The 18,936-nt window shown below is 42.0% G+C and overlaps 1 protein-coding gene across 1 annotated transcript in view; it reads right to left on the reverse strand.

Moving 5' to 3' along the window:
• Window positions 1-18,936, reverse strand: part of AFF1 (ALF transcription elongation factor 1) — a 158,537-nt gene that overhangs the window by 15,435 nt on the left and 124,166 nt on the right. Inside the window, 5 exon segments of the mRNA XM_070758051.1 lie at window positions 1,838-1,935; window positions 5,829-6,758; window positions 11,157-11,316; window positions 16,553-16,590; window positions 18,056-18,110. Of these exon segments, the coding sequence (XP_070614152.1) occupies window positions 1,838-1,935; window positions 5,829-6,758; window positions 11,157-11,316; window positions 16,553-16,590; window positions 18,056-18,110 (1,281 nt within the window).

Raw genomic sequence — 18,936 nt, forward strand, 5'->3', positions numbered from 1 at the left:
TTGCAACACTTCACTGGCAAACTTAAGCAAGTTGTCTTCAGACATTCCTTATGTTGCAGGACATAGGTAGGACAAAAAGCCAGCCAAACTCATTGTTTTATCTCAAGCTTGTTGTTTAAAAGAATTATTTATCGCCAAAAGCTATTCCAAAGAGCAACAGCACTTATATAATACTGCTTTACAGCCCTCTCTAAGCAGTTTACAGAGTCAGCCTACTTGAAGAAGAACGCTACTTACGGTATTGTAAATTCATCTGTTACTATATTTATAAATTTTATGAATCCAGCTGTGTGTCATCTGTGTGTGCTTCTGTTTTTGATTTTTGCAACAAACTAGTTAAGCTACATAATGGTGTTGCCATAAACTTTGGCAGCAGTTTATCGTGTGACCATAAGGATGCTGCCCTCTCTAAGCACTTTACAGAGTCAGGCTACTGCCCCCAACAATCTGGGTCCTCATTTTACCCATCTCGGAAGGATGGAAGGCTGAGTCAACCCTTCAGCCTGCTGAGATTCAAATTGCCAAGTAACCAGTGGTCAGCAGAAATAGCCTGCAGTACTGCAGTTTAACCACTATGCCGCCGTGGTTCAAATACTCTTGATCAGTTTATCTGGTATTGAGGGAGTGGAGCAGGAACGGTTGGAGCAACTTGTCCTAAAGATCTAAATCCCACTGCTGGCTGGAAAATTCCAGAAGTCAAAGTCCACCCTCTTAAAATGGTAGAAAAACACTGATCTAGGTGAGCAATGTGCAGGTGGCTTGTGATGGGACAAACATGGAAATAATAAATACATGTGGGCATTTATTACACATACATGTTATTATCATGGATGTTTGCACTTTGCATTACAAACAGGATCAGGAACATTGGCTTCCAGTCACAAACAGACCCAGACTGGATTGTGTGTCAGAGATTTACCCAGGAATTTTATGTAGTCAAAAAAGTCAAGTATCTTATCTGCAGCTCCCACAATTTACTACGTGCTTGAGTAGAAATCCAAAGGAAAGAACAGTTTGAACAAATGGTTAGTATTAACAGAATAATCGTTTGCTGATGCGTGATTAATTTAAACAACCAGAGGTTAAAGGTTTAAATGTACAGTGGTACCTCTCCTTAAGAACTTAATTCGTTCTGTGACCAGGTTCTTAAGTAGAAAAGTTTGTAAGTAGAAGCAATTTTCCCCATAGGAATCAATGTAGAAGCAAATAATGCAGGCAAACCCATTAGGAAAGAAATAAAAGCTCGGAATTTGGGTGGGAGGAGGAGGAGGACAGTCGCTGCCGAAGGAAGAAGGGGAGGGGAGGGGAATAAAAAAAAAAATCCAAACTTTAAGGCATAAAAAAAAAAAAGAGGGACTATGAGGCAGCGAGGAGGAGCATGGCACAAGACTGCCTCCCCTACACTGCGCCAGAGAGAGAAATCCAGGGGGAATGGCAGGAAACTGGCCGGGCCTTTGTGCCGCTCTCAAATTTCCTGGGAATTTTCTCCAGGCTCCGGTTCTTAAGTAGAAAATGGTTCTTGAGAAGAGGCAAAAAAATCTTGAACACCCGGTTCTTATCTAGAAAAGTTCTTAAGTAGAGGCCTTCTTAGGTAGAGGTACCATTGTACTAGGACAGAATTTCAATTTTAATTGTATAGAAGTTAGATTTCTCACTTAAGATGGAACTATAATAATTTTCTTGTCCCTTTGTTCTTATTGGATGACTAGTAGTGAAAGCATATTTTTAAAAAAACAAAAATCACCAAATTTCAATACAGAAGAAGGGACTGGAGTGTTCTACTTACTAGTCTAGTTTTTACCAGTTTAAGGTTTCTACACAACAGCTGTGTACTCACTTAGTTTTACTGGAATCTTTATGACCTAAAGATGAGGAAGACTTGGATTCTCTCTCCAGCTTGATCTTCTTCTGGTCATTTCTCAGTGCATCTTCTTGCTGATAAAAAAAAAGACAAATACAGCCCTTAAATACTTCAGAAGGAGCCCCCTGCCTGACTGCACACCTGTGGAACATGGAAAGCTGCACACCTGTGCAACACTGAGAGAGCTGCACACCTGTAGCCACATCAGAAGCAACCATCAACTCTACCTTGACAAGCAAGACTTGGCTCAGCTGTTGTCCCATCCTTGCTACTCCCCCCTGCTTAAAAGAGCATAAATCTATTTCATTCTGCTGCCTATCATCAGAGGGCGGGATAACAAGAATGGCAGTAACCAAAATTTTAGGGGGAAGAGAAATTCGAAACAGCCTAAAGCAGGGGGTCTCCAACCTTGGCAACTTTTAAGTCCTGGAGGACTTCAACTCCCAGAATTCCCCAGCCAGCAAAGCTAAGGAAGCAAAGCTGGTTAGGGAATTCTGGGAGTTGAAGTCCATCAGGCTTAAAATGGCCAAGGTTGGAGACCCCTGACCTAAAGAGGACTCATGATTTAGAAGACAAGGGAAGTAGTTTCTCTTGGAAGATCACTTGGAAGCCAGTTTAGTGCTTAGGACAAAAGGGCAGAAACCAGGAGATCATGAATTCTAGTCCTACTTTAGGCATGAAAGTCCTATTGGTGACTTAAGGCCAGCCACGATCACTTATCCCAATCCATCTCACAGGTTTTGGTTATTTATTTAATTACATTTATATAGAAACATAGAAGATTGACGGCAGAAAAAGACCTCCTGGTCCATCTAGTCTGCCCTTATACTATTTCCTGTATTTTATTTTAGGATGGATATATGTTTATCCCAGACATGTTTACATTCAGTTACTGTGTATTTACCAACCACGTCTGCTGGAGGTTTGTTCCAAAGATCTACTAGTCTTTCAGTAAAATAATATTTTCTCATTTTGCTTTTCATCTTTCCCCTAACTAACCTCAGATTGAGGATTCCTTTTCCCCAAGTGCATTATTTTACATTTGGAAACATTAAACTGTAGTTTCCATTGCTTTGACCATTTATCTAGTAAAGCTAAATCATTTGCCATATTACAGACGCCTCCAGGAATATTAACCCTATGGCACACTTTAGAGTCATCGGCAAATATGCCACCCATCTCCACGCATACTTGTGGGGAAATAGGAAGAGTGAGGAATATTAAAGACTTTCACAGCCTTAAATTGCTTATAAAATAATAAAGGTATAAAATCATCATCATCATCAAATATATCAATAAATTAAATAAGGGAGATTGGATGGCTTCCTGATATGACTGCTATACTGCAAGCTTCTTCTTTATAACTAAACTACTGTACTACAGTCCAAAAAGTCTAATAGCTGAATTGTGGATTATTACCAACATTATTGGCTTTGTGTGGAAAATAGCATTTAGCATTAGCATTTAGATTTATACACCACTTCATAGTGCTTTTACAGCCCTCTCCAAGTGGTTTACAGAGTCAGCCTATTGCCCCAACAATCTGGGTCCTCGTTTTACCCACCTCGGAAGGATGGAAGGCTGAGTCAACTGGAGTGGTGAGATTTGAACTGCTCAACTACAGCTAGCAGTTAGCTGAAGTAGCCTGCAGTGCTGCACTCTAACCACTGCACCACCCAGGCTCTTAATATAGGGCTTGTTAAAATTGTAGAGTTTACAGATCACCGAGGCATGGAAATAAAATGAAAAAATTCACATGAGATTTGAAATCCTACCTTTTGATAGGGCTTACTAATTCAGCAAAACTTTTATCATCCAGCAGGCAAGATTATAGAATTGGCATTCTTTTTTTATTACATTTGTAATGAGTTGAATACAATACTTGTAGAATATAATACAATAAAATAAAATATAGGCAGCACTATTAAGGAATCTATTATTCTATTATTCTAATCTATTAAGGCTGGGCATAGCTCAGTCCATTCTCTACTCTGCCCACTCTGGACTCTGCTCCAATGAAACTAACTGTTCTCCGCTAGCTGTAACTACTTGAAGAAGAACGCAACTTATGGTATTGTAAATTCATCTATTACTATATTTATAAAGAAGTTTATGAATCCAGCTGTGTGTCATCTGAATGTGCTTCTGGTTTTGATTTTTGCAACGAAGTTTAATATACTGGTAATGGCATAATGGTGTTGCCATAAACTTTGGCAACAGTTTATCATGTGACCATAACGATGCTGCAATTGTCCTAAGGGTGAAAAACGGTCATAACTTTGTTGTAACTTTGAACGGTCACTAAATGAACTGCTGTAAATTGTGGACTGCCTTTACTGCCTCAATCTGCAGAGAATCTTCTGACGGAGTCAATCAGAACTTCACCACCACCATAAACAAGGTTTAAAACAGGCCATTTTCTCAACGGAGGGCAGAATGTAATCTCTGTGTATTTACCTAAATCAACACTAAATATCTATCATAGAAACATAGAAGACTGACGACAGAAAAAGACCTCCTGGTCCATCTAGTCTGCCTTTATACTATTTTTTATCTTAGGATGGATATATGTTTATCCCAGGCAGGTTTAAATTCAGTTACTGTGGATTGACCAACCACGTCTGCTGGAAGTTTGTTCCAAGGATCTACTACTCTTTCAGTAAAATAATATTTTCTCATGTTGCTTTTGATCTTTCCCCCAACTAACTTCAGATTGTGTCCCCTTGTTCTTGTGTTCACTTTCATAAGTCCAAAGTTTCTTCCTGTTGATGTTCTTGGTTTAATTTTATTATTTCTCTGGTTTTCAATCACCCATGCAATGCAAAAAAGACCAGAGTTGCCATCCCCAAGAGTACAAATTCATGGATTATTAGCTTTACCTTATCTTGTCAATACTAGAGCCATCCATCCTCCACCAAAGTGTCTTACCACAATTGTGCATAGCAAATCCTTGCCGCAGTTGAGATATGGATTATCAAGAATCCCGTGTCTTTGGATTTTGGGGTTTATTATGCCCAATAGAAATACTGCTATGCACAACCGTGGAAGAAAGAAACTGTTTCCACCCATCTACAAGTGATGAACAAAATATTTGAAGTGGCAGAAATGAGTAGGCTAACAATAAGAATAAAAGAAAAAGAAGATACAGACTTCTCAAATTTGGGACAAACGGTATGGTTAGATAAAAGGAAGAAAACGTAATAATATAAGTTGTATAGAGATGATAAACTTTGAGAACTCGTAAAGATGGTAGAGCAAGTCTAGATAACAATGAGTAATTTAGTCTACAAGAACATTCTAACAGACAAGGGTGCAATGAATTAATTAAAGTATATTTAGTAATAATAAATTGAAGAGGAAATATAAAAGAATTATATGAGACCAAATATGAAATGTAAGTGTGCTAAACGATATGAATAACTGCATAAAATAATCAAGATCAGGATAGTCAAGAGAGAAATAAGATATTTTTCTCTTTTTAAATGGCGTTGTTTTTGTTTTCTGTGTTTTTTTGCCTTTTTTTTTTTGGTCTACTGTTGACTTATTTATTCGATTTTTATGCCGCCCTTCTCCTTAGACTCAGGGCGGCTTACAACATGTTAGCAATAGCACTTTTTTAACAGAGCCAGCATGTGACCCCCACAATCCGGGTCCTCATTTTACCCACCTCAGAAGGATGGAAGGCTGAGTCAACCTTGAGCCGGTGATGAGATTTGAACCGCTGACCTACAGATCTACAGTCAGCTTCAGTGGCCTGCAATACTGCACTCTACCTGCTGCGCCACCCCGGCTCTTGCTTGCTCATTATTACTATTATTATCATGATTATATATATTGCAAGTTATTTTTGTAAATACATTATGAATGTAGCTTTTTGAAAAAATAATAAAATTTATTTTAAAAAATCTCAGTCAAAAAATTTTAAAATAGGAAAACTAAAATATTTTTTTTTAAAAAAGTGTCTTACCTTTCTCTTTTTTAGAGTTTTGCTGGGCGCATCTGTGCTTCTTTTGTCGATACCCTGCTTTGTCAGACCATGGCTGTCTTTATTAAGTTCGTGCTTTTTAGGGAAGAGCCCCTTCTCGGGTGGCCGCGGGATCCGCGAGAGGAGAGCAAGCTCAATTTTAACCACAAGTCCTGGCGGGACGGGGCAATCCCTCAAGGGTGACAGCAACTTCTTATCCCTGATAGGCAAAATATATTTGTCCCTTTGAAGTTCCTCCTTGACCGATACCTTGGAGCCGTTAGTTCTACCGGTGGCAAGCACCCTCGGGCTTTCGCGGAGGGGGCTGAGGGGCAACGGCTCCAGGGCAACTCCCGCCACATCTACTTTTGCATCGTCATGAGGAAATAATGATTTAAGGGTTTTGTGTTTTTTCTTCTCAGTGGTTTCCGGGGCAGGTGGTTTCGATTCCTTCTTGTCATCAGATTTCGGCCTCCCTTTCGTTTTCACCTTGGGCTTGTCTTTGGAAGACTGGTCTTTGGCGCCATAGAGTCCGGGCGGCTCACTTTCAACCGTTAGGCCTCTCTTTGGTTCCTCCTTCACAGTGGCTTTGCTGGACTTCCTGGGTTGCTTACTGCCCACCGTCTGGTGGGGAGACTCTTCTGGGACCACAGGAGACTTTTGGTAGCTGCGTTTGGTTGGGAGATGCACATCTTGAGTTGACCGAGACACTCTGCCGCCGGTTTTGGAGTGACCCTCTGTCATCTGACATTCCCTTTTGCCTCCATTATTGCCACTGCTAGAGCTGACCGATTTCCCTTGCCCTTTGCTCTCCTGGACGCTGCTCCTACTGTGGTCATCTTCCAGGAAACTCTCGGTGGGCGATACTGGCTGGTTTACTTTGATCAGCCAGTTGTTCAGCTGCCAACATCTGTTGGATGTTTGTGGATCAGGCTACGGAAAAGAAAAGGGGAAGAAAATGAGCCTTGACTCCCCTGATATGCTCCTTCTCATGGACAAGGAGTCACCAGTCAGGACGGGTTGTACTCGCTCGTCAGAGGCGTGTCCGAGTCAGGAAAATATAAAATTACTGGAACCGCCCATTGGCCCCAGTTTTGATGACATATCTGAAAACATTGGGCAGAGGCAAATTTGGCGAATGAAAGATGACCGGGAAGTCCAGGTGGCCGCTCTGCATAATTCCTCCAAAGGGCACTGGGTTGACCATGCCGCTGAGGTGGCCGCGCTCCTGGTGGAATGGGCGGTGATCCCCAAGGGTCTTTGGATGCCTCCCACATCATAAGCCTTGGCTATGGCTCCCCGGATCTGTTAGAGGCGAGTCAGAAAAACTGGGGCCAATGGGCGGTTCCAGTAATTTTATACTTCTCTGACTCGGACACGCCTCTGAAGAGCGAGTACAACCCATCCTGACTGGGGACTCCTCCTCTCCAGGGAGAATATGAACGCATGCCCAAGAGGCCATCACTGCACTCGCGTTTGAACTAAGAGATTGACGAATCACAGGAGAACAGTGATGGTGAACCTTTTTTTGGTTCGCCTGTCAAAAGGGTGTTTGTGTGGGTGTGCTAGCATGCATGCGTGTGCCCACACATCATTCCTCACACACACACATGGGCATCCCCCCGAGCTGTGCTATGCTGTACTTATGTGATAATTCAATTCAATTCAATTTATTAGATTTGTATGCCGCCCCTCTCCGAAGACTCGGGGCGGCTCACAACAATAATAAAAACAATATTCCAGCTAAAACAAATCTAATATTAAAAAGCACATAATGCTAAGGTTTCCAAAGGAGGCCTAAATCTTTCTACCTAGCCATCCTATTTCGAATGGTTCCCCCTATGTAAGGAAGATGCTTAAAAGGGAAGAAGGAAAAATAACAGTCTCCATTCTTTTTTCCTGACCAGCGAGATATAGGAAACACATTATGTAAAGCGGGTGGGGGCTCCATTGTCTATCAGGGGGAGAGCTTTCTAAACACTAAACAGAATGGAATTTAGGAGCAAGGGGAAAACTGGCAAAAGATAGAAAGAATTTGAAAACGATCCAAATCCGCTGCCAAAATACCTTCCTCAATGCATCTCGGTTCAAGCCCCGTCCGCCTTTCTGGTCAGGAAAGCAGAAATACCATACACGCGCACACACCATTGTTTCATTACATAGAAAAAAATGCAGACACTTCCTATGGCAAAGGGGTTGAAAAGAATCCTGCAGGAATTGTCATTTATTCTTTTCAGTCCTGTCTTTCCGCAGGATAATGTTCTCAAACCAGAACGGAACAGGACTGAATTTGGCATGACGAGAAAGGAAAGAAATACCGAGTTTGAAAGCACTGGATCCAGATAATGGGTTGTGAAGAAACACACAAACACACACATACCATGCAAATTTTCAGGGGTGGCTATTGGGTAAGAGCATGCTGATTGTTCTAACGCAGGGGGTCCTCAAACTTGGCAACAAGAACATATGCTGCAACGTCCTGCCCGTCAAAAACTACTTCAGCTTCAACCACAACAACACAAGAGCACACAACAGATTCAAGCTCAATATTAACCACTCCAAACTTGACTATAAAAAATACGACTTTCGTAATCGAGTTGTCGAAGTGTGGAATTCACTACCGGACTCTGTGGTATCATCTCCTAACCCCCAACACTTTACCCTTAGACTATCCACGGTTGACCTCACCAAGTTCCTAAGAGGTCAGTAAGGGGTGTGCATAAATGCACCAGAGCGCCTACCGTCCCCTGTCCTATTGTCTCTCCTATTACTTCTAATCTTTCCCCCAACTGACCTCAGATTGTGTCCCCTTGTTCTTGTGTTCACTTTCCTATTAAAAACACTTCCCTCCTGAACCCTATTTAACCCTTTCACATATTTAAATGTTTCAATCATGTCCCCCCTTTTCCTTCTGTCCTCCAGACTCTACAGATGGAGTTCATGAAGTCTTTCCTGATACGTTTGATGCTTAAGACCTTCCACCATTCTTGTAGCCCGTCTTTGGACCCGTTCAATTTTGTCAATATCTTTTTGTAGGTGAGGTCTCCAGAACTGAACACAGTATTCCAAATGGGGTCTCACCAGCACTCTATACAACGGGATCACTGTCTCCCTCATGCGCACAATCCCCCCAACTCACACATGCGCACAGGTCTGACTGAAGCCTGGAATGGTGAAAAAAAAGGTCAAACCAAAAGTTCAGAAAAATGGACTTCTGGTTTGCCCGTTGGGCTGTTTTTTGCACTTTGGGGTTCAGGAAGCTTCCGTGAACCCTCTGGAGTGTGAAAAACAGCACAACGGCAAAAACGCAAGTCCATTTTCTAGACTTCCGGTTTGCCTGCTAGGCGGTTTTTTTGCACTCTGGGGCTCCTGAACCCTCAGGAGGGCAAAACAGCCTTCTCCAAAGCTAAAAACCAACTGGCTAGCACGCGCATGATTGCTGGAGCTATGCCCTCTGATATGGCTCTCGCCATCACGGCCTTAAGAGTATTTGTTCCCAACAAGCTAGTTTTCTACGTGTACAGAATGATATCATTCATTTTCCAAAGGAATTGCCAAAGTAGGATAAATAGAAAAATAATTCTCTACCAAAAAGTTTTTGCATCGATCCAAATTTCCTTCCACATGTCACTATTCTAACACGGCAACTGATGATGAGGTCAACTTTTCTTTCTTTCTTTTTTTGTTCCCGAAGTCGTGTCTGCTTTTAATTATGGAGCTGGTGCTTTTTTTCCTATTTTGATTTCCCAAGTAGGTCACTGGAATCCTCCAAAAGGGAAGAAACCAAGCCAAGTAAAATTATATGGCGCCCACTCAAGTCCGAGAGGGGGAAAAAAATAATAACAGGAGAGGAAAGAACTTTGCTTACAGGACTCAATGTTCCATGCAAATCCTTAACTAACTTTTACAACTTTTCTCAGAGTTATTTTTGAACGTTGGACTGTCTGCTACAAAGCAGGGAGGATGAAAAGGCCCGTGTTCAAATTGAGGAACAGACTCGGGGTGCTCAGTTGCCCACATATCTAGCATGGATTCAACTCTGATCCAAGTTCAAGGGATCTTTGGTGGATACCCAAAACCTGGAGAACATTACGGTTATATTCAGAGAATGACTTAAAATGCTCCCAACGCGACAGAAGGCCTCACAGAGGATATAATTAACGGGCCAAAGTTCAGACACTGCAATTTTGTCAATGCATATCTTTATAGAAATGGCTCCAGATCGGAGAATAACATATACTGTGAAATTTATTTATTTATACTTTTAAGTGTATACGCCCACGAGGTGCTTAGGTCTGGCCCAAGGGGCTGCAAGCGAAATCTTGTGTGAAGACACTCGTGTGAGCGAGATTTCAGCTATTTTCACTGATTTTTTCTTCTGCACCTGCGGTGAAATCTCACTTGTGCGTCTTCACACAAGATTCCGCTTGCTGCGCATGCACTGAAGCAAAATTTTGCCCCAGGGGTGCCAGCAGGTGCACGTGCCCCCAACAGGGGGGCGGGCAGACCACAATGGCATCGGAGGGCGCACCAGTAGTGCCAAAACCGGCAGGCCTTCCCAAGTTACATCCCAGCGACCAATTAGGTCCCACAGAGTTGGCCTTCTCCGGGTCCTGTCGACTAAACAATCCCATCTGGCAGGACCAAGGGGAAGAGCCTTTTCTGTGATGGCCCCGCCCTCTGGAATCAACTCCCCCCAGAGATTAGGACTGCCCCCACCCTCCTTGCCTTTCAAAAGCTCCTAAAAACTCACCTATGTCGCCAGGCATGGGGAAACGGGTACAACCCTTAGCTACTATGGCTTTTTATGTAAGGTTGTGTGATTGTTTTTTTATAAGAAGGGCTTTAAATTGCTTTTAACATTAGATTTGTACATTGTGTTTTGCTGTTGTGAGCCGCTCCGAATCCTCAGAGAGGGGAGGCGTACAAATCTAATTTTTATTATTATTATTATTATTATTATTATTATTATTATTATTATTATTATTATTGAAATCCACATGTCATAGAAGAGCCAACTTTGCCTACCATTGGTCTAGGCCAGTGTTTCTCAACCATGGCAGCTTTAAGATGTGTGGACTTCAACTCCCAGAATTCCTCAGCAAGCATGGCTGGCTGGGGAATTCTGGGAGTTGAAGTCCATATGTCCTGAAGATGGTAAGGTGGAGAAAACACTGATCTAGACCCGGTTTCCCAAATGTAACAACTTTAAGATGTGCTGGATGGGGAATTCTGGGAGCTGTGAAGTCCCTACCTCTTAAAAGTTGCCAGGGTTGGGAAATCCCGATCCAGACTATTACAAAGGACACATTTATACAACGGACACAGTACCTCTGGTGTCGAGACTCTGGTCGGCGGTTCTGTTCCTTCGCTGTCGGTGGAGCTGCTTTCAGATTCGGAATCGGAGGAACTGTCCGAGTCACTTGTGCTTTCGGACTCCGCACTGCTGGAGTGAGCCAAGGCCACACTCTCAGGCTGCGACTGTGGGGCACTGGAAACCAAAACCAGGGGATAAAATTAGAAACGGGTGCGGATCGCGCCTTTCCGAGTTCTCCCCCTCGGCTTGGCGCGGCCCTGCGAGGTGAAGCAGTTCAATCAGCACAACTTGTTGCAAACACGACACCACTGTTCACCAATCAATGTCAGGAATGGAGGAAGATTCTTTAGTCAGGTTTTAGAGACCGAGAAGGACATTGCTAAAAATAAAGTACACGCAACAACCAAGAGGGAGGTTTCCAATAGTTAGGCTGTTTGAGTGATGTAACTGCTGGCACCGTACGGAGGCTTGAATGCTTTTAAATCTGTTGAATAATGCTGCAGGCAGTGCCTTGGCTTACGACAACCATAGAGAGAGAAAGAGAGGGAGGGAGAGAGAGAAAGGGGAAAGATAGAAAGAAAGGGAAAGAGAGAGAGAGAGAGAAAGAAAGGAAGAGGAAAAGAGAGCAAAAAGGGAAGAAAAAAAGAGAAATGAGAAAATGATTGAGGCAGAGAATGAGAAGAAAGAGAGAGAAACAAAAGAGAGAGAGAAGTGACTCTTGATTTAAAGCATATGGTAAAAAGCACCCAAAGAATAACAGGGGGAAAACCCCCAGCTCCTACCTATTTTTGGAAATGGTTCAACAGTTCACACACACACACACAAGGGGGGAAGAAACAGGGATGGAAAAAGAGAGGAGAAGTGAGAGAGGGAAGGAATGAGAGAAAAAGGGAGGAAGAGGGAGAAATGAGAAACAAATGAGAGAGAAAAGGGGGATAGGAGAGGTACCCAGAATTTTTTTCCTGTCTGTCTGTCTGTCTGTCTGTCTGTCTGTCTGTCTGTCTGTCTGTCTGTCTGTCTATCTATCTATCCTGCCCAGTCCCGAAGGGACTGCCGCTCAGACACTATACTTTTCCGCCCACACCGAGGGAACATTGGTCAGGACCCTTTTGGGGGTCGAACAACCATTTCACAGAGGTCACCTAAGACCATGGGAAAATACAAAGTTCCTCTGGTGTTAGGAACTAAAGCTTCTATTCTGGTGCCTTGGATCATATTTTTACAATCCGACCAATCAGGCGTTTACAGTGGGGGGTGTCCCTCTGAACTTCCTGCCAATCAGCTTAAAGCTCTATTGGTAGAATTGGCGCTAGACTTATGGCTGGGGGCCACCACAACACGAGGGGTTGCAGCATTAGAAAGGTTGAGAACCACTGTTGTAAGTTAACAACTATCTGTATTTTCCTTCCCATGTTTAACAATTTTTATTAGTTTATAATACAGCATGCAAAGAAAAATACAAAGGAAATAATAGGAAAACCAGGGAAGGAGAAAGGAAAGAGGAAAGTGGGGGAAAGAAAGAAAAGGCAATGGTTTCCCTCTCCCTCTGGTGCAGCAGAATAAGATGTTAGGATCAACCCTCAAGTTTTTACTTTTGCATAATAGTTTACACTAGCCATTTCTATAACAGCAAATCTATTCCACCTCAGCACAAAGTCCAGAAGTGGTTTCCAAATAGAAATAAAAATATTTGTATTTTTCCTTCCTTCCTTCCTTCCTTCCTTCCTTCCTTCCTTCCTTCCTTCCTTCATCACAGCATAGAGTAGTCTTCCACCTGTATTTTCCTGCATAAAATTTTTATATAACTGTCTGCAACCTCCTTTTTTTTCATGTTTTTCCCCGTTCTGTATCATTCCAAATAAAAATTCTTCAGTCCGTTTACATATGAGAAATCATTTGCTTGAAAATTCAATCTTGGACATATTTATTCAAGGCGAGATCCACATCTTTGCCGGAAATTTATTGTGCAGAAAGTGTGCATGGTTTCCATTCTTGTGAGAGCCACCTAGCCTCCTGCGTCTATCCAAAGGAATATTTGAAGTGCCAGGCATAGAAACATACATCACCCTACAAAGAATGTGCTCTACTGCTGACCTAAAGCCTCTCTTCTTCCTGCAGTATTTGACTAGTAGCTAAACGACTTGTAGTCACTGAGCGGATCAATAGGTTTTACAGCACATATTTAACAGAGCATGTGTGGTTGAGAGCACCCATTACTTGCTCTATTTTAATATGCCGTCAGTGCATATTTAAATCACAACATTTAATTTCTAACTCTTTTCTTTACCCAGTCAATATACATTTAATATTATGGGAATGAGTACCTGAATAGTAAGTACTTTAATGCTAAACAATTACATAGGGGGGCGCGATGGCTCAAGTGGTTAAAGACGTTGATCTTGTTAGCTGGAGACTTTGCCTCAGTTTCTGCCCACCTAGCAGTTTGAAAGCACCCAAATGCAAGTAGATTATAGGCTGCAACGTCCTGCCTGTCGGCGACTACTTCAGCTTCAACCACAACGACACAAGAGCACACAACAGATTCAAAGTTAATATTAACCGCTCCAAACTTGACTGTAAAAAATATGACTTCAGTAACTGAGTTGTCGAAGCGTGGAACGCATTACCGGACTCCGTAGTGTCATCCCCAAACCCCCAACACTTTACCCTTAGATTATCTACGGTTGACCTATCCAGATTCCTAAGAGGTCAGTAAGGGACGTGCATAACTGCACTAGAGTGCCTTCCGTCTCCTGTCCTATTGCTCTCCTATATCTCCTATACCTTTCTTCTATTTCTATATCTCTTCTATTCTTTCATTGATATGTTCTATTACTTTATCTTCTTTTCTATTATTTCTTAGATATATCTTTCTATGAGTGTCTCCTCTATAACCTTCATTATATATTTACTATATGTATACCCACTACAACCCTCATTGTGTAATGGACAAATTCAGAACTAAAAAACTTAACAGGATAACAGAGGTGGAAGGGATCTTGGAGGTCTTCGAATCCAACCCCCTTCTTAGGCACAAAGCCCTATAGAATTTCACTCAAGGGATTGCCCAATCTCTTCTTAAAAACTTCCGGTGTTGGAGCATCTACAATAGGGGTGTCAAACTCAATTTCATTGAGGGCTGCATCAGGGTTGTGGTTGACCTCTGTGGGCCAGTGGGTGTGGCCACCTGGGTGGGCGTGGCCAGCTTGACACCATTCATTCGGCCTGGTTGACTGGGTGGGCGTAGCCAGCTTGATGCCACTCACTTGGCCTGGCCGATTGGCTCGGTGTGACCAGCTTGACACCACTCACTCAGCCTGATTCACTGAGTGGGCGTGGCCAGCTTGACACCACTCACTCGGCCTGGCTGATTGGGTGGGCGTGGCCAGCTTGACGCCACTTACTTGGCCTGGTTGACTGGGTGGGCGTGTCCAGCTTGATACCACAACTTCCCCCCCCCTTCACTAAAGGAGGCATGGGTGTGGCCAGCCTGTGAGGCATCTGGTCTGCAGACCGCGAGTTTGACCCCTCTGTCCTAGACCTTTCAGTGAAACTACTGGGCCAGAACTTTACTATCACATTACACATGATCAGAAACTCAGCATGAACTAATTATTTTCATACATAGAGACACACACACTCCAAAACAAAGCCTATGGCCATTTCCCCAACAATAGCAAGCATTTGACTAGCACAAGTGAAGCTATGCCTAGCAAAATATCAAATTAGCTGAAAATGCTCCTGTCTTAAGGTTGACATGCTGAAACATGCCTTGCCTTCAACTCACGCCTATGGCTTGACTTCAATATAATTAATGGCTTGTTACTGAACTTCCCACACACCAAACTACTTGAAGTTATCCTTCCTCCTCACTCAACATTTAAACCGTAATGTCCTTTTATTCTCAGATATGGTTGGGTGTGTTTCTTTTGGGACTCTATAAGCATGCATGTACTTTGCTAATGTATTTTTTTTTTTAATGAACAGGGGTTTTTCCCCCCACTTTTGCCCACACTGGTGGATTTTGTATCGCTTAAAGGCAAATTTTCTGCTAACTCCCGATCTACAGTTAAAAAATGCAACAACTTCAGGAACAAGGTAATTATTAGTGTCAAGTTCAGGCATCATGGAGTAAAACATTAGAAGTTGCTTAAACAGCTTATTGGGAAATATGCCAAAAAAAATAAAAGGCATTTGGAATCAATACTTTTATCCCAAAGGATGCTGCTCAAAACTTACAGTGTTTTTATTTCTAGTAAGCAGGAACAAATCTTTACAGATAAATACCCTCAAGATCATATTCATATTCAACTGACTCATATTCAAGCAGATTCTTTTCCCTATTTTCCTCCCCCAAAACTAAGGTGCGTCTTATACTCCGAAAAATACGGTAACTGAGAACCAGTCCCGGTTTTTAAACTGTGCGGTATTTTATAGCAAAGCAAGATTAGATTACCAAGCAATATCTGAGACTGCTCTGAAAATAATTAGTACACTTCTCAATATATGGACAGGGAGTCATTGCTCTCAGTCACTCCTGCCCTCATCGCCTCGAGGTTCGACTACTGTAACGCTCTCTACATGGGGCTACTTTGAAAAGTGTTCGGAAACTTCTGATTGTGCAGAATGCAGCCGCGAGAGCCATCATGGGCTTTCCCAGATATGCCCATGTTTCGTCAACACTCCGCGGCTTGCACTGGCTGCCAATCAGTTTCCGGTCTAAATTCAAAGTGTTGGTTATGACCTATAAAGCCCTACATGGCATCGGACCAGAATACTTCCGGGACCGTCTTCTGCCGCATGAATCCCAGAGGCCAATTAGGTCCCACAGAGTCGGCCTTCTCTGGGTCCCATAGACTAAACAATGTCGTCTGGCAGGCCCCAGGGGAAGAGCCTTCTCTGTGGTGGCCCCAGCCCTGTGGAACCAACTCTCCCCGGAGATTGCTGTGAGCTGCTCCGAGTTCTCGGAGATGGGCGGCATACAAATCTAATAAATTATTATTATTATAATTATTATTAGGACCGCCCTCACCCTCCTTGCCTTTTGTAAACTTCTGAAAACTCATCTATGTCGCCAGGCATGGGGAAATTAATATACCCTTAACTATTATAATTTATGTATGGTCTGTATGAGCTGTATGACTATTTTATAAGGGTTTTTAAAATTGTTTTTAGCTATTAGATTTGGATATTGTGTATTGTCTTGTGAGCTGCCCCGAGTCCTCGGAGAGGGGCGGCATACAAATCTAATAAATTATTATTATTATTAATTAATGTGCATGGTTTCAAACAACCTAATATTCTTCCTTGGAGCTGAAAATGCTTTACAGAAATGTCTATTACATATAGCAAATGTTTACGTCAAGCCTCCCTTCCCCATCATTCCCTCTTATTCTTAAAGGAATTGTACCTTGGAGGTGTTGATGAGGAAGACGGTTTATCAGAAACCTGGTAAAAGGGAAACGAAAAAGAGAAAGTTTAGTTTAACCAGTCCATACAGAAACCACAGACAAATATAAATCCAGTCTATGTATTAGAAAGATTAATTTCTGCGGAGAGGGGTGGCATACAAGTCAAGTCAAGTCAAGTCAAATCAAGTCAAGTCAAGTCAAATAAATAAATAAATAAATAAATAAATACGGTAAATAAATTACCCCAACCATGTGACTTACAGAGGCACTATATTAGTACTCTCCCAATTCTTTGCTAGCACAGCACAAAGGCTAGGAATTCTGTGAGTTTTTCAGTCTTTCTCCAACCTACGCAAGGTTCATACGAGGATCACCCAGAAAACAATGCACCACATTTTTTTTGTCTCAGCCTACAATAATGGTACGAATGTGAAACTTTAGATATACATTGGTACGTCTACCTACAAACGTCTCTACTTACAAACTTTTCTAGATAAGAACCAGGTGTTCAAGGTTCTTTTGCCTCTTCTCAAGAACCATTTTCCACTTACAAACCCGAGCCTCCGAAACTGTAACCAGAAAAGGCAGGGAGAAGCCTCCGTGGGACCTCTCTAGGAATCTCCTGGGAGGAGACAGGGCTGGAAAAGGTGGGGAGAAGCTTCAGTGGGGCCTCTCTAGGAATCTCCTAGGAGAAACAGGGCCGGAAAAGGTGGAGAGAAGCCTCCATGGGGCCTCTCTAGGAATCCCCTGGGAGAAACAGGGCTGGAAAAGGTGGGGAGAAGCCTCCGAGGACCCTCTCTAAGAATCTCCTGGGAGGAAACAGAGCCTCCACCCACTCTGTGGTTTCCCCAATCGCACACATTATTTGCTTTTATATTGATTCCTATGGGGAAAATTGCTTCTTCTTACAAACTTTTCTACTTAAGAACCTGGCCATGGAACGAATTAAGTTCATAAGTAGAGGTACCACTGTAAATTATTTAAATTGTTGGGAGTGAGTGTGTAAATTTTGTGTTTCTTCGGACAGATAGCATAGCTGCAGCCGTGTTTCAAAATGGCGTCTGTAGGTGATGCACGTTACAAGCAGCGTGTCGTCGTTGAATTTCTCACTGTGGAGAAAGAAACTGTTGGGAACATTCACAAACGTTTGTGTACAGTTTATGGAGAATCTGCAGTTGACAGAAGTACGGTTAGCCGCAGAAGAAAATTTGAGGATGACGAAGAGGTGATTCGCGCAGTGCAGAAATGGCTTCTTGACCAGAACAAGGAGTGGTACCGACAGGGCATACATGCCCTTGGGTCTCACTGGAGGAAGGTCATAGAACGGGACGGAAGTTACGTGTAAAAATAGGGAGTGTAGAAGAAACATCATTCTTTTTTGCATGTAAGTTTCATTGTGTTCAATAAATAATTGTTGCAGAAAAAAATGTGGTGCATTACTTTCTGGGTGACCCTCCTAGTTTTATAGGTATATATATATATATATTTAAATAAATACTAACTTGGTCATCGTCACAGTCTTCACTGTCACTGATCTCCAGATCTTTATGCAGTGTTCTGAAAGGCAAAGAAGTCACCAGGGCAGGTCAGTCCTCAGACTTAAAACTAGCATAAATTTATTTTGCAAAAGGCAAGCTTAATTCTCATGCAACAATTTTGTTTTTTGTATGCCATGTTCACAGGCAAGATTGAAACGTTTTACTCTTGCAAACTTCCCTGTTTAGTAAAGAAAGCATTCCAGGCAAATTACGGTGGACTCAGTAGGGTTTTTTTTCATAAAATTTCTTTATGGAACACAAATTTCAGATTTGCACTGCAAAAAACAAAACAAAACAAAAACCAACCCAACCACATCCTCTTGAAAGAGAAGGAGCTTCATGTTCCACTACTCATTGCCTAATACACAAAATAGCCATGCTATGAAATAGAATCCACAATATATGCTCCTATAAATGTGATTCTGCGATATATTCCTAGGCACTGAAACAATTCAGATAGGCAAAATGAAATGCTCAGTTAGTCACAACAACTATTTAAAGCTTAAAATGAAACGTGGTATTAATGTCTAGTTTGCATTTACTGAGATTTGGAAAATATCTGTGAGCAACTGAGCAAATGAGAGCAATTTAATAATATGTAACGTAACAAATTAATCAATTAAAATTAGAAAATAAACTCTTCTAATTAATCAAGAGAATTAATTCAACAGTACCTATCTGATGAAGAAGAAAATACGTGACACTTAAAACTCTCTTTTTTTAAAGTTTATTTATTGGTTCTCAGAAAATAAACATAAATATTTCTTTTTTTCAAACTCTTTCAAAGCTACCTGTAAAATCATGAGAATCTACATGGGATATATGCAGGAAAACCTCAAAAAGAT

The sequence above is a fragment of the Erythrolamprus reginae genome, chromosome 7 (assembly GCF_031021105.1).
Source record: "Erythrolamprus reginae isolate rEryReg1 chromosome 7, rEryReg1.hap1, whole genome shotgun sequence".
Taxonomy (NCBI): Eukaryota; Metazoa; Chordata; class Lepidosauria; order Squamata; family Dipsadidae; genus Erythrolamprus; species Erythrolamprus reginae.